We start from the raw sequence: 22,610 nt of genomic DNA, 5'->3' as shown, positions 1-22,610 counted from the left end.
AAAACAACAGCGTAAAATGAAGAACAATAGAAAAAGGTCTGTTTTTAAAAAAAGATGCGGTTTATTATGAATGAATCTGCTGCAGGTTTATTAAGGGAAAGCAGTTGTTCTGCTCATCGTCTTTCAGCTGAGCCTCTCTATGAATAAAATGTGGTTGTGGTTGAATTAATTCCACTTGGTTCGCTAATTTTATAAAGAAAACCATCACACACACACAAAATGAATTACACACCGGGGTGCTGTGGTAGGAACCATGGGAGCCGTGCCGGCAGGCGACGTGGGCCAGGCCAGCTCTGCTGTGGGGCGAGAGGGGCCGCATCCTGCCAAAGGGTGGAAACCATCTCTGTTTTTCTTTGCTGTGATGCAACAAAGAGCTTTCTTGCATTTGGAAATTTTGAGAAAGAAACTATTGCTCTGCATTTTTTCTTTTATTAATCCCCAGACAAGGGAAGAGCCCTGCAATGGGATGTTTATGGAGCCAGCTGTGCTGGAGGGTACCCCCAGATGCACCCCCAGATCTGTTTTCAGGTGGTTCACATGTGAAGGAGAAGCGAATCAGGGGTGCTGGACCCTGCAGGGCCATTGTACCTGGTGGCTGCCCCAGCAGCCAGGGTGGTAGCCCACAGCACCCCTTGGCCTCGGTGGGGGCTGCCCTGGAGCAGGGCTTGGTTCAGCACCAGCTCACCAGCATTGGGGCAGGGGGTGGCTGCTTTCAGGGGGTTGTGTGATGTTCCTGGGCAGGGGGCCACCTGCCCGTCCACCACCGGGGACAGCTCTGGGAGGACAGGATCAACTGATTCTCATCAAAATAAATCATAAGCCAGGGTGATCTCCAAAGACTTGCCTGATCCCAAATGCCAGGTGAAAGATCGCCAGCTCAGAGAGCAGCGCGAGCCTGGGCGACCAGGAGGTGAGTTAACAACAGTCAGTTTTACTTCCAAAGAATCTCCTCGTGTTCAAGCGAGCAGTAAATGCGATCTTGGCAGTAAGAGAGCCACGCAGACATAAATATACACATCCCATCTGCGGGACTGGCTGCTTGCTCTGAAGCTGCGTCCACAGAGAGACTGATTGTTTGCTGTTATGAAAGAGTGGGTGAGGGACCGAGGGCAAGCGGCGGTGCCTGTCCCAGCCCCGGAGGTGTTGTTGGTTGGATGATATCATTGACCAAAGGGATATTTTGCAACCCGTTCCCAGCAGCCCTGGGACACCGTCTAACCGAGGGCCACAGGGGAAATTGGGGGGTGGATGCAGAGAAGAGGCTGAGTGTCTGCACTCAGCATTCTTGGTGAGCCAGGCTGCGGGGCAAGGGGCAGAGAGAGCTCTCGTGGGTCTGCAACCCAGGCCACCTCGTTTTGGAGCAACTTTGTCAGGCTTTGTGGCCAGTACAAAAGAATTATATTGACAGAGATGCCAGACTGGACATCTGACTTCCACAGAGCATCCTGAAGTAGAATCATAGAATCATAGAATGGTTAGGGTTGGAAGGGACCTTCAAAGGTCATCTAGTCCAACCCCCCTGCAAGGAGCAGGGACATCCCTGACTAGGTCAGGTTGCTCAGAGCCTCATCCAGCCTGGCCTTGAACGTTTCCAGAGATGGGGCCTCCACCACCTTTCTGGGCAACCTGTTCCAGTGTTCTATAACCCGCATCGTAAAAAAATTTTTCCTAATTTCTAATCTAAATCTACCCCCCTCTATTTTAAAACCATTACCTCTCGTCCTATCGCAACAGGCCCTACTAAACAGCCTTTCCCCATCTTTCTTGTAGGCCCCCTTGAGGTACTGGAAGACCGCTATCAGGTCTCCCCGGCGCCTCCTCTTCTCCAGGCTGAACAGCCCCAACTCTCTCAGCCTGTCCTCATGAGAGAGGTGCTCCAGCCCTTTTATCATCTTTGTGGCCCTCCTCTGGACCTTCTCCAACTGGTCCATGTCCTTCTTGTGTTGGGGGGGCTCCAGAACTGGACACAGTACTCCAGGTGGGGTCTCACCAGGGCAGAGTAGAGGGGGAGAATCACCTCTCTTGACCTGCTGGCCACGCTTCTCTTGATGCAGCCCAGGATGCGGTTGGCCTTCTGGGCCGCAAGGGCACATTGCCTGCTCATGTTAAGCTTCTCATCCACCAGCACTCCCAAGTCCTTCTCCTCAGGGCTGCTCTCAATCCATTCTCCGCCCAGCCTGTATTTGTGCCTGGGATTGCCATGACCCAGGTGCAGGACCTTGCACTTGGCCTGGTTGAACTTCATGAGGTTGGCACGGGCCCACCTCTCCAGCCTGTCAAGGTCTCTCTGGATGGCATCCCTCCCTTCCAGCGTGTTGACGGCACCACACAACTTGGTGTCGTCGGCGAACTTGCTGAGGGTGCGCTCACTGTCCATGTCGCCAACAAAGATATTGAACAGGGCCGGGCCCAGCACGGACCCCTGAGGGACGCCACTCGTGACCGATCTCCACTTGGACATTGAGCCGTTGACCACCACTCTCTGAGTGCGGCCATCCAGCCAACTCCTTATCCACCGAGTGGTCCGTCCATCAAACCCATGTCTCTCTAGTTTAGAGAGAAGGATGTCGTGCCGGACAGTGTCAAAAGCTTTGCACAAGTCCAGGTAGATGATGTCAGTTGCTCGTCCCTTGTCCACCGATGCCGTCACCCCGCCATAGAAGTACCAAAAAATCCCTTTCCTTTTGCTTCTATTCCTCAATAGCACCCTGGAAGGAGATAGCAGTGGTAAATTTGTAATTAGATTAAAACAAAAATCATTATTTTGGCTAACCGCACCCATCCATCCAAGTATACACGTCCAAACTGATGAATCACATCAAAATCACATTACCTGGATTTTACTTCCTCTTTGAGCCATCCATCTGCAGCCTCCGGATCCACAGGCAAATGTGATTTTCTAACCGGGGCACCAAAACCAGACCAGGAAAAGGCAGAGTCCCTTCTGCAAGGCGTTTTCACACTAAGGCAGGGGAACTGCTGGCCTTATGGCGTCCGACGAACTTTCACAAGTTGCAGCAACTTCACCTGACACCAGGTGGCCTCCCTTGAGTGTGAAATTTCCTCCTGTCCTTTGAAGATCAAAGGACAGCAAAGATAACTTCCAGCTTTGTCAGGGAAACTAAAACCTCTACCCCAGGGATTATCTCGGACCATCCTCCCGCTCAGCATTAGAGCTCAGCATTTCTCAGGCTCTTCCCAGGTGGAGGCCAGGGGCAGCAGGACATCCTTCTCCATCACACCCAAGCTGGCAGGCTTCACTGGTGCAGCTTTTCACACTTCAGTACAGATAATGGGCATTTTCTTTATCGTTTCCAGCCTTCCAATGGAGCGTCTGGCCGTTTATTCTACAAGATCTCCCCTTGCCCTGGCCTGCTGTGCCTGCTGTCTCCCCTGGAGCCCTCGGGTCCCTCCTGGAGGGGGGCTGAAGAGAAGGAAATGGGAAGAGAAACTGAGAAACCGAGATGGGAACACTGTTTGAAGCCTCTTGGCAGCCTCCCCTGCTGTCTGCAGACATCCTCCACTTGCCCTCGTGACCTCTCCCCAGGATCCCGCAAGCCCGAGGACCTAGCAGGGCAGTAGCCGGTTATGCAGGAGCCTTGTGCTTCCCCCTTCCTCCCCATGCATGCGGCCGAGGTGTATCCGCATCAGATGTCACATTCAAGTCCAGAAAAGCTCCTCGCAGCTGGTTTGGTAATCAGAACTGCCAGGAGCCACTTTAGCACTTAGTAGCACAGGGAACAACACACCCTCCCCATCTCCCTTCTCCCCACCGGTGGCCCCTGATCAATTCTCTCGAGCATATCCGTCTGCGTATGTCACGCAGTCTGCCAGAAAACCAGCTGCTCTTCACAGCTGGATTTAGTAAATGGAACCATGTCAATGCTTTAGCTCTCGGTAGTGCACGGATTTCTTGCCACCCACCCAGGGCTCACATCGCCCGCTTCCTGGCAGAGCGGCTGCTCTGCCCCACGGTGGTTGTCTGAAAGTGCTGCCCAGTTGGTTTTGGTTTTAACTAAGTAAAACATTATATCTTGAGGGGGAAAGGGAAAAAAAAAAACAAAAAACAAACCAACAAACTCTCTATTGTAATATGGAACATATGGCCTCACAAGCACAGAATAATAAATACATCGTGGTAACGAGATTTTTGTGCCTAGGCTAGCCTTTGTCCGTGGGTCTAATGTGCATTGCAAACACATGAAAAAAAGCTGTATGCCCTTCTCAGAATGAGATCGATGTCATTATCCCTGATGCACGGCAGGACGCAGAGACATACAGATAAGCCCGCGAGAAACATTTAGAGAGAAATTCAGGTCCACTCTAGCAGCAAAATGCTTCTTGCGTGAGCAAAGCAACATCAGCAAAGCTCTGCTTTGTACCAACAGAGCAGAAACATCCTCTGCAGGAGAAATGAGCTGTGCTGCGGAAAACACAGTTTTGCTGCTGCAGTCCTTTTCTATGTACTCAAGGGATCCGTCTGGTCAGCTCGGTCAGTCCAGGTCTCACTCACTTCCTTTATCCTTCTGACAAATGTGGCTGTGCCAGCAGGAGTGTGCAGAGCGGCTGCTGCGCTTGCCCTGGAAAGCCAAGGGCAGAGCTCACGATCGATCCCAGACTGCCTGACCCCCCTGCTCTCTGTTAGCCACAGTAATTACTCGGGGCAACCTGGGCATTGCTAGGGAGACCGCGGGTTGAAAGCATCTCTAGGAGATGAACACACATGGTTCTGCTCCGTCCCTGTTAGAAATCTGCTTCAACTTGGCCAGCCTCTCGGGGCCCAGCCGGATGGCAGTTAATGGTCATGCTGGAATTCGTGTCAATTGATTTTCCAGTTAACTTGACTTAACATGATTGGAGGCATTAGAGCAGAGAGGATATACCCGTTGTTCCAGTTTCAGTCCTGTGGACCTCACATTCCATTTCAATGCAGCAGCAAGTTTAGTTCCGATTAGAACAAACAGTTCCTTAAAATACCTTAAAATAAAGATTCAATGTAAAGATTCATCCAGGGCCTGATCCGAAGCCCATTGTGCTCAGGAGCCATCCTCTCCACTGCAGGCAATAGGCTTTGGATCAGGGCCTGGAGGCAGCTTGCAATATATGGGCAATTTAATAATGAGAAATGACTCACTATCAAATGCCGGCTGCTTTACAAAGGAGTCTCAGAAATGGAGTATCTGTGTGACAGAAATAAAATACTATTCACACATACACACAAAAAAAAGAGAGTCTGTGAAAAACTATATTATTGCTTCACTTGGGAGACTTAAGCCTCTTCCAATGAACGCTTACTTGTGTGAGTAACTTTACTAACATCAGTAGCTCAGTAAAACCAGTCTGGAAAAATGGTTAAGCCAAAGGGGTTTGAGCTCTTTATCAGTTCGCCTGTTTCTGAGCGTCTAACAGTCCCAGCAGATCAAACACCTTTACGTGCTGCCTGTCCTGAAATCCTAGCTGTGCCCACAGCGAGCCTGGGCTGGGGCAGGGACCCCTGCATCATGTAGGGGAAATGCTACAGACGTTTCCCACTTCTGCTCATGTACACCATGTCCAACGGGTCCCATGGATCTGGCGAATGCTTGTCTCGCAGAGGTGCTTTCCACCTGTGGTTTCCCTGGTCCTATTCTGGCGTATGAAAAAATCCCTGACAGAAATAAGAGAGTCCTAGGACAATGCTGTCCCTTTGGGGCTTTGTGCTTCTTTCTCCCTTTCTATCTACCATGGTCACTCCCAGTCTTGAGTTACTGGCTTTCTGGGTTTTATGTGGTGTTTGTTCAGCTCCTAGAACAACGGATCCTGCTAGAATTCCCAGGAGCTACAAATAACTTCCATGGGGTGGGCTAGTACTTCAAAGGGATATCTAGGGGCCATAAATTCTCTTTCATAACTAGACACGACATAACTACACAAGAAGTGCACACAGAAACCATTTCTCTTGGTAACCTTTACATTCCCTGCAAGTCTTCAGAGGCGGGATGCACAGGGAAGCAACACCGCTGATAATAGGAAAATGAACCCGTTTGGTAAGCCTTACCTAGATGTCAGAGTACTTTGAATTTTGAAGCTGAAATAATCAGGTTGAAGTGACCTCATAGTTTATAATGCAACCGTAAAACAAAGTAGGACTTTACAACTGAGGCCCTAGTGTCAGAACTTCATTTGATTTTCTCTGATGACTCAACCTATTTCACAAGCTATTTTCATATTCCTTATTTAGAGAACTTACTCATGTCTTGGTAAAAGCCTACAATGCGATAAAGCCAAGGAACCGTAGTGTGTGGTACTGGTAACACCTCCTACGCCTCAAAAAAAATCCTGCTTCCATATTTATGTGGCTCTGCAAATTGGTTCCTGACTTCTCCCTGGAGAGTGAGCTGGCAGCGTGTCTCCTCTCCAATTAGCAGGAAACCATGAAGAGTGGAGATGGAGGGTCAAATCCACCGTACGTGGAGCCTCACTTACTTTTGCCATGTTGCAGGCACATTTGGACCTTTGACTTCCCTGCAAGGCAAGTGTTGTTTTTAGCATACAAACAACAACGCCTGCGGAATACCTTGTTCATTCAGGCTTTGCCTCCTGAAGAAAAAAAGCTCAACACCAGAAGGCAAAAAGCTAAGAGCTACCGACCTTGTGTTGCTCAGGGACCAGGGATGGGCACTCAGTATAAGCTGCCCATGAAGCAGGTGAATTTTACCTGCGTTTTACTGGTCAGGATGTAATTTCTCCCTTTTGGAAAGTCCTTTAATCCGAGAAGCCTTTGTGCCAAGCATAAGCTGCAAATCCCACCAGCAAATGTATGGACTAAAAGAACGCAGAGGGACACTTAAAGACAACACCCACCCATCCACTGCCACCCCAGATCTCTTCACAATCTGATTTGCAACCATGTAAAGAAATGTAATTTTTTGTGGAAGTTTTTTTTGAGGACTTTCTTTGTCTTGGAGGCAGAAAGAAAAGGCACATGTGCAAAGCAGAGGCACAGGCTGAGCAGCAGCGCTCGCGCTCACAACATGACTGCTCTTTGTAAGCCTGAAAGCATCAGACCAAAAGCTACGTGGTACAAGCCCTGTTCATTCCCACATAAGGATCTGAAACAGCTCCCAACTAACACTTAGGAGTTCAGGACATAAGGCTGCATCGCCAGGAGTGTCAATGGAGAGAGATGCTCAAGTCCCAGCACTTCCATGAGCGGCAGAACCTGCAAAATCCCCTTTTCTGTGACATGTCCTCTGATCTTCTTTGGATTCAGGTATCATAAGGGATAAGCTCTCATCAAAGCTTTGCCTGAGGGTACAGCATTCCTGGCATCTTTCCCTCACTTTCCTTTTCTGATGTCTGAAAGCATGCTGCTATAGCTTTCCCCTTGGTGTTACAGCTACGTAGGTCTCTACTTTCCATCAGAATTTGTTTTTGAGATCCCTGTTTCTTTGCCAGGCTTAGCTGGCAGATGGACAGAGGCACATTGAACCAGCCAGCCCCCACCACTGTCAGCCCCCATCCTTCAGCTCTGACATTCCCCATGCGCCTGCCTGATCTCAACTTCCATCCCTAGGAGTAAGCTGCTTAAAACCAAGCCCACCTGGGCTATAAAAGCTCTAAAAGCCCTCTAAATCTTCCATTCTACCTGATCTGGTGAATTTGCTCAGCACACAAGCCACAAAACACTGTCAGAGCTGTTTGTTTTCCTAAGGATGGAGGTAGCGGTTGTGCGCTAGTGTCTGGAAGCAGAGAACCAAGATTTCTGCCTTACCCAGGTGGGTTCACATTCAAACATCTCATCTCCCAGGTAGGTGCCATCCTGATTTGGCACACTCACCTTTATAGATTGGTGCTTGGGTCCTTGGCTCCTCCCTGCCCGCGGGAGCAGCATGGGCAGGGAAGGAGGAGAGCACATACTGTCACCCCAGAGCCCTGCGGTCAGATGGCTGTCATGTCCCCTCAGAGAGGTGGGTGCCACCAAGCTGGCTAAGGGAGGAGCTGAACTGGAGGAAGATGTCTTAGGTTAGCACTGGAACTGAAAAGCAGGCACCAGCACAAGCGTGGGACCGTGTCCCTCTGGGAGCAGCACTTACATGCCACTCTGCCCTGGATGCTGGGGCTTCGTCCTGCAGAGAGGAGATGTGGGTTGAGGACCAGCCAAGCAGAGGGGAACTGTGCCCTGGGCAGGAGCACAAACCTCAGGCTCCTGTGCCCAGGCACAGCAACAACTCCTCTTCAGGCTCACACAGGGCTCTGGCCCTCCATCCTTGCTGAATCCCAGCCCAGCATCTCCTTCTGCCAACACTGTCCACCAACACGCTGTGCAAAAGCCCAGGATCAGAGTCCCTGTCCAAAACCAAAGCAGCTGCTTTCTCTCTCTGCTAAATACCTGGCTCCTCAGCTTGGCCTGTGATCCTTTTTTCCAGCTGCTGTGGTCAAACCTGCCAAGGCCAGCAGTCCCTCTGTTAACCCCTTCAGCCCACTGCCTCATGCTCTGCAGGTTCCTGTGGCAAATGTCATCAGGTCTGCAGAGGGTTTCAGCTTCCTTGTCCTTGAGAAATGAAGGTTGTCGTTCCCCCAGACAGGGTTTTACCCTGTTTCAATGAGAGCTGTTGGCTGCTCTGTTTCCGTCACGGTTGTAGGTCTCTGTGGCCAGGATGTGCCCACTCTTGCGAAGCCTAGCAGCCTTTCCTCTCAGGTGCTTGTGGGGGCTGAGAGACAGAGAGCACTTTCCAGAGATCCCCAAGGGGAGCAATCAGACCTTTCAGAAAATTAATTGATCTGCTCTTACTAGATCACCTTCCTCACCTCCCTGACCGCTGGTTCCCGTGTTCAGGTTTCCCGGGGGGAAATGGGATTTCTTCTCTGTGTGAGGGAAGAAATCCAAGGCTTGTCTCCAATCACAGCTTCTCGTCTGAGATTTGCTTCCCAGGGAGAGAACATTCCAAATGGATGAACCCCAGAGGGCATAGGTGCTTTGTTACTCACCCAGACATCCACCATGATTTTTTCAACTCGATAAGTTGGAAATGCAGATTGTAGATGTGCCACAGTGATGAGCCAGCTGAAAAACCTTCCAGCTGAAAAGGGGTATGAAATGGCTTGGAGATGCTAGCGCTTCAAAATATTTTTTTCATTTTAAAAGAAGTGAAAAGATGAGCATTTGCCACATACTCTGGTCCCTCCCGCAGGCGTCATGTCACGCCAGGGGCCAGGGCATGCAGCATCCCGTGGCGTGTGCGCGGGAAGGAAGCGGGGGCCGTGCCTACTTCAGTTTTTCATCTTCAGCAAGATGGCAAATCTTATATAAAACATGCGTGAATCAAAACAGAAGTGCCTGCCCAGCCGCTGGGAAGTGACGCCATCGTGACTCATGTCATTCTGTTTAACACAATCCTCCCCCTCACCTTCTCCCCTCTGTAGAGAGGCACCTCGGAGGCTTCCAGCACAGAGCCCAGTCACGCTCACCCTCCTCTTCTACCTCCTTATACCACTTTTGGGCCATGGGATTTTTCTCAGGTGACCTCTCCTGCCACTGAGCTCTGCCAACGCACTTTCGCAGCTCACTCCAAGTACAACAAACAGCTTTCTTCTCCTGGCTAGTTTTTTTTTTTCTTTATTATTATTACTTTTTTGGTTGGTTTTTTTTTTTTTTTTTTTACACTCCATAAAAACCATCTCAGGTTTACTTTCACATTCACGAGATCCTCTGGAAATTATTGCCATTTCCCATACATATTACATAAAAAAAATAAAATAAAAAGGTCAACAGACAAAGAGCATCACTCGTTCTGAACTCCCTGCAGACACAGAAACCAACATGAGCGAGAGAGAAACCAGTTTTCACAGAGGAAGGCTGGCTACAGGTTACCACACACTCTAAGCAAGCCACAAAACACTGAGAAAGACCACTTCACCACGCACAATACAGTCGGGAACATTTGGGAAAGGATGGAGGAAGAGGTGGCTTGGAACTTGTCAGGTTTTTTTTGGTGTAAAATCCAGCAGTTACAGTGTTATCTGATGGGAAGTAACTGGGATGAGGATTGCGGAGACATTCAAGTATTCTAGGGCTGTTCTTAAATAAGGGATGGGAGGATAATAGCTCAGCAGGGTAGCCTGATAGCTCCGGTTAAGTCCCCTGCTTTAGTTAAAAGCACATCCAGTACAAAGGCAAAGGCAGAAGTACAGGAAATGCCACACCTGAATGGATCCAGGGTCTGGTTTGGTATCCAGTTACGCTGGGTTCAATACCTGACACCTCAGAGGCTGGAGCAGGAGAGGGGATTTTTTCACCTGGTTGCGCAACAGTGTCCTGGGAAAGGAGCTCATTCCCTCCCGCAGCCTCAGCCCTTTGCTCCCTGAAACACAAGACCCAAGAGAGGGGAGGAGGAAAACCAGAGAGAAAGCACAAAAAGTATTCACTCCCACCACCTCTGCCCTTCCAAAGGTGGGGCTTTTCCTTTTGCTTTCGTCCCCACTGCTGCTGCTTATTGCTTGAAACTTTAAATAAGGGTCTTTTCAAAAAAGAGAAGGGAAGGAGATGGAAACTGAGAACATACTAAGTGGATTTCTCATTGCTCCCCAGGAATCTGGAAATACAGTAGTGGGTGCACACTCTGTGGATAAAAACCTAAAAAAGCACTTTTTCTTTTTTTTTTTTTTTAAAAAAAAAAAAAGGATGATAAGAGTTCAGAAAACCTGCCACACTTAGAGAACTTGTGTCTTACAGTCACAGCACATGGGAAGTACGATCCACAACAACCACTCCGTCTCAGTCAATTAGGTTTTTCTATTGCACGTTCATGAAATGTTCTTGTTGGGGTCAGAGTTCGGGTCAGAGGACCGCACCAGCTCTGGTCTCCCAGAGGCGTTCAGCAGGATGAAGATGCCGTCATTGGGCTGAGTTTCAGCTGGTGGACAGGAGAGTGGATGGGCACAGAACTCAACACTGAGGTAGGAAAGGCAAAACATGAGCCTTCAAAGTTTTTGCCTAACGTCAGTTCTTCCGCAAAGAAAGACGCTGCTTCTGTTTTGCACGAGGCGACGGGGGGGCTGGGAGTGGAAGACAAGATCTCCGACTCGTATTGTAGCAACTGGCCCATGAAGCCAAAGTTTGGCGAGATCAGGCTCCGGCGCTGCTTGATGTAATCGAAGGCTTCCTCCAAGCGGAGCTTCTTCGTCTTCATGAGATACGCCATGCAGATGGTGGGAGAGCGTGAAATCCCCGCTTCGCAGTGCACCAGGATCTTTCCCCCCGTTCGTCTGACATAATCTAGGGGAAAAAATAATCATTGCAAACTGTCAGTTGTCCTTGAGGACAGAGAGGACACTGCAACATGCACCCAGAGCTGGAGGTGGAACATGGCACACAGCCAGTCCACCAGCAAGGACAGGCTTGGTCTTCTGTTGAGTACTAGGGGAGGTTAAAAGGGGGACAAAATCCAGCCTGAGATGGAGCTGAGCTGCAGATGATACTCGGTTTCAGAATCTATGGATCCTGATTTCATTCATTGTGCATTTTTTGAAAAGTCCTTCCCTGCCTCCTTTCCATGTATCTGTATCTCTTTTGGAACAACTCACTTTGCAGAGCATTGTGAGACAGAGGTCAGGTATCTGGGCAATGCTTGTGTTTGCTGTACCTGCATTTCTCTGCCTGCAGCTTAAAGGGCTGACCCAAGCCTGGCCCAGCCAGCCCTCTCACCCCCAGGTCTTCCAAAGGTGAGAACTGCAGGGCTGCCTTCCTCTCATCAGCTTTGCTAGAAAAACAGAGCTTTCCTTTCAAGTCCAAACCTAACTCCCTGCTTGGCCAGTTAGCAGGAAGCGGCGGTACCAGGAGCCGAGCCCGTGGTGGGTCCGTACCCTTGGGCGGAGAGGCTGAGCTCACTCCCTGGGACTCACCACCAAGCGCGGGAGGACTGCCAGGCAGTTGCTAATTACAGCCTGGTTAAAGGATGCTTGGACTTAAGTCAGGATATAAAAGGCTTATGCAAAGCACCCATTTTGCACAACAGGAGCCACTGTGGTTACTCACACAACACAATGATTGTTATTAGATTAAAGAGAATGTGCTTAAAATAAGCCCTTTCCGCACAAAAATACAGTTCAAAAATAGACGTTCTCTGCTCTGTTGCTTTGAGCAATATGTTGAAGCTCCAATTTATGGAGAACTGCGCTGAGTGTGGTGCTCGGTGCATGGCACTGAAACAAGGCAGAGCTGAGCAAGTTATCATTTGCCTGTCTTCGATTGTCTGCTGGGGGACTGGTGCCACCACGACCAGTTATATTTAACTGCTGCAGAAAATAAGACATGGATTTGAGTCATCCCCAGCATCTACACCACATGCTCAGTTTTAAAAGAAAGTGAAAACTGAAGTCATCCTCAAAATCTGGGAAATTTCCAACAACTACCAGGAAGGGCTGGGGATAGGATGGAAGAGTGCTCTGAATTAGCATTTCCCTGAAAGGTGTGAAAAGTCCGGTACTAGGAAGGGGAAGGGCTCAAAGGGCACCCTCAGGTCAGGTTTTTGTCATTCTCCCTGCACTGTTGAAGGACTCAAACTCAGCTGAGCAATGAATCCAGCAAGTCTGTAACTGGGGTTTTATTCCGTTTCTCTCTCTGATGTTCCTGGAGAGCAACAGCACTGATTTCAACACCGTCTCCACCCAGGCTGAGGCCGCTCCACCCTACTAAACCGCCCTGTGCCTCTCAGGGAGGAGCCTCTCCCTTGCGCTGCCTGGCACGGCTGGCGTGCGCTCACCTGCACAGCCCGATGCGGGAAGATCTGGGAGGAGGTGGCCCAAAGTTTTCTAAAGTCCTCCTATTTTTTTTTTTTTTTTGGTATTGGGGTATTTGATAAAAGGGCGAGATACTGGATTAATCAAAAGGAGAAATGGAAAGAACTCTGATAAGGGGAAACACTGGATTTCTGGGATCTTGCCCCAAAGCTCAGCAAGGCAATAAGTTGACCGCTTCTCCTGGCTTTTACAGGATCTGGCATGCAAGTCCAAGGAACCAACATGGAGGTTTTTCCCCCCCCTTAAAAAAAATTAAAATAAAAATATTTTGGTGTTATTCAACCGTACTTCTTTCGTCCCTGTAACTGAAGTTACACCTACGCTTGCTTTGAAAAGAAAGCAAAGCTAACCAGCTCACCCGCCTCGCCTGCCTGACAGCAGTCAAGAGAAGACATTTTCCTTCCTCAGGCTCCGAACCTGGAGAGCCGGAGAGAAGGAGAGAGGCCTCTCTCTGAATGCCCCTCTTCCTTCCTTGCTCAATGAAATCCCTCCGCCAGGACAGATGCTGGGGAAGGGAGGGAGCTTAAACTTTTGCTGTGACATCTGGGAACATCCAGAAAATAACATCTCCTTCCCACCAATATGTATTTTAAAATAAACTAATTTAAAATATATGAAGATCTGGGAATTTGTTTATTTGGACCTACCGATGAAGTCGATGGCTTCCTGGAAGTGTGAGCTGATGTCTGCCGTGTGACTGTCCTCCACCGGGATCCACTTGTAGCAATACTGGTCTTTGAAGGACTCCGAGCTTTTCCTGGAGACGTTGAGCAGGGCTGTGATGTGCAGGTTGGCGAGAAACTCGCACTTGGAAGCATGATAGGCACTACCAAGGTAGAGAAAAGGCAGGATTTCCACCGGACCGCCCTGGAAGAGAAGGAGCAGAAACATGGAATTCATTTTCAAGGGTATTTGAGTCTTGATACCAGAGAGAGAAAAGCAAGGTAGCCTGCGTGGGTGCTCGCTCCCTCCCTCGCTAGCGGTTTTGGGCCCTGATGCCGCCGGGCAGTGAATCACTGCAACACCCAAGCCCACGCAGAAAAAATGGTTTGCAGTTTCTTGTCCACATCTGTGAGGTACAAAGTCAAATCCCAGCCCACTTGCGTGCAGGATGTTTCCGGCTTTCTTTAAAGTGCTGCCCCTTGGGACACACCCGAAGCGCTTTCATATGTGGTGGCTGTTCCTTCCAAGGCTTTACTGAAACATGGGCAAGGTAGGGGGAGCCATCTCCAAGAGGGGAGAAAGATGAGGATGGAGGAGGAGGCTGCTCTAGCTTAGCCTAGGTCTCAGCCCCTCCACTCACAACTTCAAAGGTGAAGCAAAGCAAAAAAAAAAAAAATTTAAAAAAAAAAAAATCGGAGTAGGGCTCCACAACAGCCCTGCAGGGCTTGGGGAGGGGCAGCTCCATCCCCCTGCGTCTCCCTGGGGCACAGCACCTGCCACGTCACCCACCCTGAGATGTCATCTCAGTTCCTTCTTCCTCGGCACAAGCCAAGGCTGGGTGACGAGATCATGAAAGAAAAAAGTCACCGCCTGACACATGGGTTTCGGAGATCACAGGTAACTTTCCATGATGCACAAGAGCTGCTGCCAGCCCCCAGCTGTGAGAAATCGGCTTTCCAGCCCCCAGAGCTGCCTGCCTGGTGGGTCCCACGCACTGGGGACAGCTGGGAGCAGCCATCCGGGGCGGCAGGATGGAGCCTGAGGCAGGGGGTGCCTGCAGGGGAGCAGGGGGGCCATCACCAGGGCTTTCCCACTGCCAGGAAACGCATGCCCCGGCGGAAGCAGCCCAACCGCAGGGTGACATCTCGGAGCACACGTATTCCCCCAGGCTGGGCGGGTGAGGGGGCGCAACGACTTCCCCCGTGGAAACCCCACTCTCTCTACCCAAGGGCGGCTCTTGAGAACCACTGCATCTTCTCAGCAATTGCCCCACAGCCCCGGCCCCGCTCTGCCAGCACCAGAGCCCTCCTGGGATCTTGGAGCAGGCACGGGCACAGCGTGCTCCTTCGTCTACCAGAAAAGTGACACTGCTGGCAGCCCCTGCCCTGGGCCTTTTAAGTCTCCTGGGGAAGCACAAGCTGCTCATGTGCTGCCTGGTTGTGTGATAAAGACCGGTCGTAGACACAGTTTTGGGGCTAAATAGGTTTTTTTTTCCTCCTTCTGCTGCCAAAATTTGGAGCCAGGCAGAGGCAACGCTGACCAACAGCACCAGAGCATCCTATTCAATGCATGGGCTGTGACAACTTATGGACAGCCCACGCCAGCACCAGGGCCCCCAACCGAGCCCGGTGGCAGGAGGGAGAAGACCCAAGGGGAAGGTCACCCACCGTGGCCATGACACGCACCTGGTCGTAAGCAGGTTTGTGGTTGGCACTCTGCTTCTCACAGTGGCTGGCGAGGTTTCTTTCTGCCTCGATCCTCTCCAGGGAAATGAGTTTTCCATCCACGCAGCACTCAGGATATTGCGAGTTAAAGGTTTCATATCCCCCTAGGGAAGGGGAAAAAAAAAAAAAAAAGAAAAAAGAAAAAAAGAAACATGAATGTTTGCATTTCTGAAAACTGGTTTAATTAAAGTAGAGAAGAAATGAAGCCTGAGCACTTGCAGTGTGGTGGGATACACCGCAATGGGGGTCGATGAGGGACAGTGCTGCCCTGGGTAAGCGGGTTTGTTTAAAAGGCTCTGAGCACTGAGGAAAAACCTCTGATACCACTGACAATTATTAACTTGCCAAAACCCAGTGGATCCAGATTAAAACTGTTAGAGAATGTAATTCTGTTGAGTCTAGCAACCATTAACTCTAGTACAGCAGGGACCAAACTCTCTCAGGTTTTTTGTATGAGCGCTTTTCCCCTATTCCTGACGTTTGCGATGGAGATTTCTGTACTCAGTAGCCATTCTCCCTTTATCAGTTATTACTGCATACACTGCAACAACGTGAGAAATGTTTTATTTGCATTTCTGAATGGACATAAGCACAAGAGGGGGATGTTTGCAACTGTGTCATTAATCACCACAATGCACAAGACAGCGAGGTAATGAAGACAGTCCCACTGAAACCAATCTATTAAATAACAGCTATAAAACTTAATGAAATCCTGTGACAACATTTGACAGCTGAATAGCCCCACATGAGCTATTCTGCATGGTTAAGTACTGCATTCGTTTCATTCAGTGCACTGCTAATGAAAACGAATTAATCCTATTATTACATTGTTACTCAAAGTTTGTCGTCAGCTAAATCGTTGCCTGTTTCCAGCCTGGGAACACGCTGCATGGAAGCACACGATCTCCAAAATGGACTTGAATAAGTCAGGTAGCAGAAGCAGCCTGGAAATGTCAGTGGCGTGCCACGTGTCTGCCACCTGTGCTTTTTCAGAACAGAAATGAATGGCGAAAGCTCTTGAGCAGCTAAATTCAATAATCCTTCCGAGTGCGGCCCTCAAGCAAACACAGCTTGGAAAGCAAACCTTCCCATGCGATTCATTGATCTGCAACTGTTCCGCCCTGATAAGCGGTGTCAGTGTGGGTGCCCCTGTGCAGGGAAGGGTTTCGAAACAAAGGAAGCGCTGAAGATCTGAGCAGCCGCAGGGCCCCCGCCGCCCTCGCTGCCAGGGCTGCCCGGTACAGCCACCTCTGACATTTCAGCCCCGTAACGCCGGTGCCTCATCTGTTTGCAATGTTTGAGCAGATGTGTACTCAAATTCATGACGTGCTGCTCTCGCCCACTCAGTCCTGCCATGGGGTCCTCGTGTTGCAAGCAGCCGGCATGATCCAAAGCCCACTGAATGTGATGAAAGTTTGTTTTCCGTGACGGAGGGCAGGAGAGTGACTTTGCAGTCAACTGGCACTCAGCACCTGCACCTTTCCGCCTACGCCCCAGCCCATTCAGCCAGCTCGCCTCAGAGCTCACAGCACGAGGCGGTGGGTCAAGCAGCCGAGTGGCCATGGAGACCATGAGGCGAGGGGTTGATAAAATGATACCCAGAACAACTGGGTTGATAGAATGATATCACTAACAACTCAGAGTGTGAAAAGCCAACAAACACAAGCAGCTCTCCAGACGCCTCCGCTCTCCTGATCTCCAACCGCCCTTCATGGAGAGGACTTAAAAATCCTCTTGTTTTGCATAGCTGACCTTATCTCCCCCTGCCCTGCAACCGTTGCCATCGCATAGGAAAAATATGTCCAGTTTATACAGAGTCATTATCCCCATTTACACCCTGTGTTGTTGTTTTTACTCTTGAATGAAAACAGAAATCTGCCTGAGCCAAATCAGCGTGTGTGTTCGAACAGACATGCTTGTCTCATGTCTCTGGGGCAGCTAAGCATGCAGCTGTTGAATGGTTAATTACAAGCCTTGGGGATCAGGATATTTGCAGGCCATTCTTACAGTGAGTCATCTTCTCATCCCGTCCTCCAGCAATCTCCTCTCTTCCCCCTCCCCACTCAACCTAGCTTCCCTGAGGTCATTTCTGCAAATACTAGATTGCTCATCACAGAGAGCGGGGCCGTACTTCAGTTTTAATCAATAAATAATAGAATCCTTGTCAGCGCCAAGGGAGGATCCGTTATTTTATCTTCCTGCAGCCCTTCTTCCCCCGCCGCACAACCACTCTCGCCCTGCTGGGGCTGAGCTCAGCCAGAATGAAACTGCACCTACACAGATGAAAGATGTGACACACTCAAACCCCTAGAAGCCAGAAAACAAAGGATGGAATGGGGCCGGCGTGCAAATTGGCGCACAATTGCTCTGAGCTGGCTGGCCTGCCTGGGGTGGGATCCCAGGGATGCTTGGTGACCTCCTCACATCTTATCTCATCACTGTGATTTCTAAGGTGAGACCACCTTACCCTTTAAGTAGCAAACACCTCCTCCCAGCTCCCCCACACCTGGGGAGAACATGGATATAAGGGGAAAACTTCAAGGAGGTTTTTTTTTCCTGGTGGTTTTACAGCCCATTCTTTGCAAGGTCAGTGCTCCAGACCCCCAAGGGACCCTTTCTTCTGAGCAGTGCCCAGTGCTTCAGGATGATTTATATCCCCACCGTCCCAGAGATCTTTCCTCGGACCACATCAGCTTCCTGGGGGTCCGTGGCCCCGGTGAATCAGCAGCGCTGCCCACTGAGTCACCGGCTCCTTGGGCCACACTGGCTCTGGAAGCGGGCTGTGGACTTCATGGGCCTGATTCTGCGATCCAGGGCACGTCCAGGAGAGGGAAGGGGAACAGCAGCGTGAAAAGGGGGAAACTTTGTCATCCATTAAGGGGGAATTTTTTTCAGCCTGAAATCCACAGGCTCTTGAGAAAGACGCTTTGCAACACACACAAGGTACAAAGCCAAGCCTACATCAAAACCCCACCCCAGATAAACTGCCTACAGCCACCGCCACCACTTCAAAGCCTGGGGCTGGTACGTGAGGAGGGAAGGACGGTCTCGTGGCCAAACGAGCCGGCAGGCTGGCGGTGCCCGGGCAGAGCCGGCAAAGGGGCCTGGGGGTCTCCCCCACCCAGTACCGGACAGTACCCGGGCTGGAGGTGCCTCTGCCCCGGCGGGGACACCCTCCGGGCACCGTTCGTTGTAGGAGGCACGAACAGGACAAAACCCGGTGTGAGAAAGGGCTTAATAAAAGTGAATTAACTCTGGCCGGTGGGGACACGGAGGCAGAGTTTATTCAAGAAACATCGCCTGGTTTTCTTCTCTACGCCCTCCCTATGGCCTCTGGATAGGGCAAGGGGGGGGGGTGTTTGGGAATTCCTGCTTCTGCCTGGCCCTGGCAGCCGGGTGTGCGGTGCGACGGGCGAGGCAGGGGTGAGAAACCCGAGAAGGCGAAGGGACAAAGGCGCTGCCAGGAGAAACGGAGGCGAGAGCAGGAGAAAGGGCGAGCTACTATTTTCTAAATCGTTTTATTACCCCCAGGTTACACGGAAGGAAAACAAAGAACCGCAATCAAAGGGCTATAACACACGTGGGGGGAGGGAGGTGTTTCTGTCCCCCGACAAGCCCCGGAGTTTCGGCTGGGGGTTTCCCCTGCCAGCCCCGAGAAAGACCTCTCCGCCCCGGCGGGAGGACCGGGCACTGACCCCCGGGTTTCGGGCGCCCGACCCGGGCCGCCCCGTGCCGTCGGGCAGAGGGCGAGGAGCGGGGGCTTCTGCTCACCTCCCCTGACCCGCGGGGCCGATTTTATTTCCCACGCAGCCCCGATCTCTCTCGCCTCCCCTTCACACCTTGGATAATCTGCAACTTTTGCTCTTCTTCCCTAATATTCTTTGCTTTCCATCAGCCTCTTAAACGCGCGGCGGGGGTGAGCGGAAAGGCATTTGGGCTCAGCTGGCAGAGTCCATCCGGGATTTAGTTCCAGTGGGTGGAAAAGGAACGAAATCCCGCCGTTACCTCCTTGCCCTCCGCCAGTAATCAGGTTAACAGCGGGGCATTGGTGGCGAGGGAGAGGGGACCGGAGCACTGCCGACACCCGGCGAGGCTTTGAGGGTCTATGCGCGCCCCACCTGCCCCGCCCCCCGCTTTTTCCCTTCGCAACCCCTCTCACCTTTCAGGAAGCAGACCCTGGCCCCGGCCTCCGGCAGGCTGGAGAGCAGGGCGTTGAGGACGATCTGAGCCGTGCTGTCCTTCTTCAGCTTCTGCCAGTGGCCAGTGCCCTGGTCCAGCACCACCACGGCTGCCAGGCGGGGGGGCCCCGCCGCCCCCTCACCTCCCCCCAGCAGCAGCCGGGCGCGGGCCGCCGCGTCGGGGACGACGAAATGGAGGGGCACGGCCCCTCCGCGGGCCCGCCGCATTACCACCGAGTTGAGGTTGACGTTGAGGGAGCCGCGCAGGCAGGAGGCCGAGTAGGACAAGTAGGGCCGGCAGTCCAGCACCAGGCAGCGGGAGGGCTCCTTCCGCAGGAGCTTCCTCAGCTGGCGGCAGTCGAGGGAGGTGACTTTCATACCGGCCCTGGGTCGCGCCCCGCCGCAGCCGGGGCAGGAGCGGGGAGGGTGCGGGCTGCAGGATCCTGGTGCTGGCGCAGGAGCCGCGGGGCTGCAGGGGCTCGGCCGGCGGCGACAGGACGGGAGGGGAAGGGATGGGAATGGACAGAAGCAGCGCGCCGAGGCCGGGTAGGGAATCCCGGCTGCCGCCACCGGGCATTTATATGAATGGGAGGCCGGGCGCTGACGACACTGCCCATATAAGGGGAGTGACGCGCCCGCCTTCCAAATATGGGCATCCCCCGCCCCGTGCCGTCCGGCGCACCGCCCCCTGGCGGGGGATCCCCTCCCTCCCTCCCCGGCAGCGGGCGGGGGCCGCGCAGGCAGCGTTAGTCAGGCCGGGAGGCAGAGGAAGCTGAAAAACGCCGCAAAAATTCTCCCGTCATCGGCCCGAGGCTCATCCCGGCAGCACCGCTCCCCCTCCCCCGCCAGTCCGGAGAGCCGGGAAGCGGGGGGGCGGGGGGGGGGCGAGGCAGGGGGGAGGAAGAGGAAGGGCAGCGCTGGGGCACGTTTCTCACACCAGGTTGCAAAGGGGGTTTCGGTTCCCCCTCGTTCCCCCCTCGCTGGGTACGTCCTCACCTCCCTGCGAAGCTCGAGCACAGGGGACGGGAGCTGCCGGCCCCTGGGCCCTCTCGGGGGTGGCAGAGTGGCAGGCGTGGGCTCGCGGGCTGCCCGGGGAACGTCCCCGAGGATGCGGTTACCTGGCCCAAAGGAGGCAGCAAGGAACAGCCTGGGGCAGAGCAAGGTGTGCCGTTTCTGCAGAATTAATGATGGGGGGTGGCGGGGGGGGGAACGACCCGACGATGACAGGAGGGACAGGAGGGTCACCTGCAACAGAAAAATTGCTGGCATGGCTGTTTGGGAGAGGCCTTGTGTCCCTTTACTTGTGGCAGACTTCCAGGCTGCAAGACTGTGCCTCAAGACTTACACTACAGTCCTCAGGCTGTGTCTGTGTCCAGACATCACAACACACGGGAATTGGGAAATCTCGCACTAGCCCTTGTGGAGAAGTTTTGCAAAGTGACCAAAAAGAGAACTGGAAAGCCCTGGAAGAAGTTCGGCAAAAGGATGAGCTCCAGCCATGCTTGTGACAGCCCGGGCAGATGACGGCGGAGCTCCCAGAGAGCAGGGTGTCATTTGTGCTGATGGTGCCCTGTAAGTATGCTCACCCCGGCAGCAGGCAGGAAGTGCCACCCCTGCCTCAGCCTGCCTGCAGCTGAAACAGAGAAGCACGAAAGAGACTGTGAGGGGAAAATGTTCGAGCTGATTGAAAGAATAGCAGCTACTGGTTTCGAAGCACCTCCTCCTCCTCTTCCTCTTTCAAACCTCTTGCAGCCCCTAGCTGACACCTTCTAACCTGACCCCCTCGCTCCCCTCCTCTGAGTCAGTCCGGGTACGAGAGGGAACAGAAATAGAAGTAGCCTGTGGGTAGGGGCAGATGTTCACAGAGCGTCTTAGTGTGGGCGTTGTCTTCACCTGGCCCCTGCCGCCACAGCAGCCTGGCTCCTGGCACCCACCCCGGCAGGCAGCTGGGCATTGCCGGAGAGTGCGGCTGGGTTAGACATCTCCACGTCCTGGTGTGGTCCCTGCCTGAACTGGATCCCCACCATCAGAGCCATTGTCACAGCTATGCAAAAACCCTTCGCATGGGCAGGCCAATTCCTCCGCTTTATTTTTCTCTTGGTGGGGAATCTGGCGTGGGCAGGGGTGCAGTGACTTATTCCCGCTCACACAGGAAACCTCCGGCACCACTCAAACACAACCTGCCTTTCCTGCCTCCCAGCCCCCGGCTTCAGGAGCCGCTTCTTCCTCCCCAAGAAGCAGCCTGGCTCCCTGGGGACTTGACCCCCAGTAACACCCCAGCTGGCGAACTGGTCCCAGCGTGGCACAGGGAAGGGAAGAGGGGCTGCGGGCAGATGCTCGCGTGCTCCTCCCTCCCGGGAGGAAGGAGGAGGCCGATGCAGTCGCACAAGAGCATAATTTCCTCTCAGGAAACCCAAGTGAAAGGTGGAGGGGTGGGAAAGAGAGCTTTTCTCCCCCCGCGCTCCTGGCTGAAGTGCTAGTCTGAAGGAGGGGGGCAAATCATGGCAGCCCCGAACATAAACTGCTGGGGGAACACCTGCAGCTGGGCCTGTGCTGGCCGCAGGGAGCGTGTCACCAGACCTGACCTGCCGCTGACCTTCCTCCTTCCACACACCTAAAGCCGAGCATCCAAACAACTGCCTTTCAGTAGATTACAGCTCTGCTTCTGTTTCTTAATGGAGTGAGTCATGACCACCTTTTTATTAGAAGAAAATAACAAGGCTAACAACAGCAGTATTAACGCTTCCTCCGCTGCAGGGTGCTGGACGCAGCGTGTCCCTGACTTCTCTGCCCACCAGCGAAATGACTCGGTTGTGCTTGGAAACAGATGAGCAATCGGGGCTGATGCTGTCAGGACTGTGGGATGGACATGGATGCCAGCTCCTTCCTCTGACAGGTGCTCCCAGCCAGAGGGGAGAAAGGGGCTGGATTCCTGTAAATGGAGGTGGCTGAGTAACTTCAACCACCCCCTGCTTTAGGTAGGAAACTCCCCTCCTCCCTGCAGCACTTTACGTAATTCCCACTTAGGTCCTGCTGCATCTTTCTGCTCCTCCTCCCCCTGCTTCCCCTTGATAATCTCCCAGGCTCTTTCGTCCTTTGTCTCGGGCTTTTATCGGGGCTTTCAGATCAGCTGGTCCTTTCCTTTTCTTCCAGGCTCTATTTCCCCTAACCTAGCTCATTCTTCCCTTCTCCCCTCCCCACCTCCTCCGGGCTCTTTGTTTCTGCCTGTTCTCAGTGCTGCCAAGGGAAACTTTCTCCAGGCAGC

General features: G+C 52.4%; 1 protein-coding gene across 1 annotated transcript; it reads right to left on the bottom strand.

The window, feature by feature from the left end:
• Positions 1–9,103: 9,103 nt before the first annotated feature.
• Positions 9,104–19,870, bottom strand: DUSP5 (dual specificity phosphatase 5). Its single transcript, XM_086752088.1, has 4 exons — positions 19,327–19,870; positions 15,129–15,271; positions 13,428–13,647; positions 9,104–11,257 (listed from the first exon to the last, which is right to left on the bottom strand). Exons 1-4 carry the CDS (start codon positions 19,721–19,723, stop codon positions 10,857–10,859), a joined length of 1,161 nt encoding a protein of 386 aa, XP_086608214.1. The 5' UTR covers positions 19,724–19,870; the 3' UTR covers positions 9,104–10,856.
• Positions 19,871–22,610: the final 2,740 nt, after the last annotated feature.

This window comes from Chlamydotis macqueenii, chromosome 7 (genome assembly GCF_036417535.1).
Source record: "Chlamydotis macqueenii isolate bChlMac1 chromosome 7, bChlMac1.mat, whole genome shotgun sequence".
Classification (NCBI taxonomy): domain Eukaryota; kingdom Metazoa; phylum Chordata; class Aves; order Otidiformes; family Otididae; genus Chlamydotis; species Chlamydotis macqueenii.
The sequence above is the reverse complement of the archived record's forward strand: the minus strand, read 5'-3'. Positions and strand labels throughout refer to the sequence as shown.

Bases quoted from the DNA above. Each gene is read 5' to 3' on its own strand.
- DUSP5 (XM_086752088.1), bottom strand. From the start codon at position 19,723: ATGAAAGTCACCTCCCTCGACTGCCGCCAGCTGAGGAAGCTCCTGCGG. The intron at 15,272-19,326 runs GTGAGAGGGGTT...CCCCTTCCCTAG, and splicing joins CAGGGTCTGCTTCCTGAAAG to GGGGATATGAAACCTTTAAC. The intron at 11,258-13,427 runs GTAGGTCCAAAT...TTTTTCCCCTAG, and splicing joins GGAAGCCATCGACTTCATCG to ATTATGTCAGACGAACGGGG.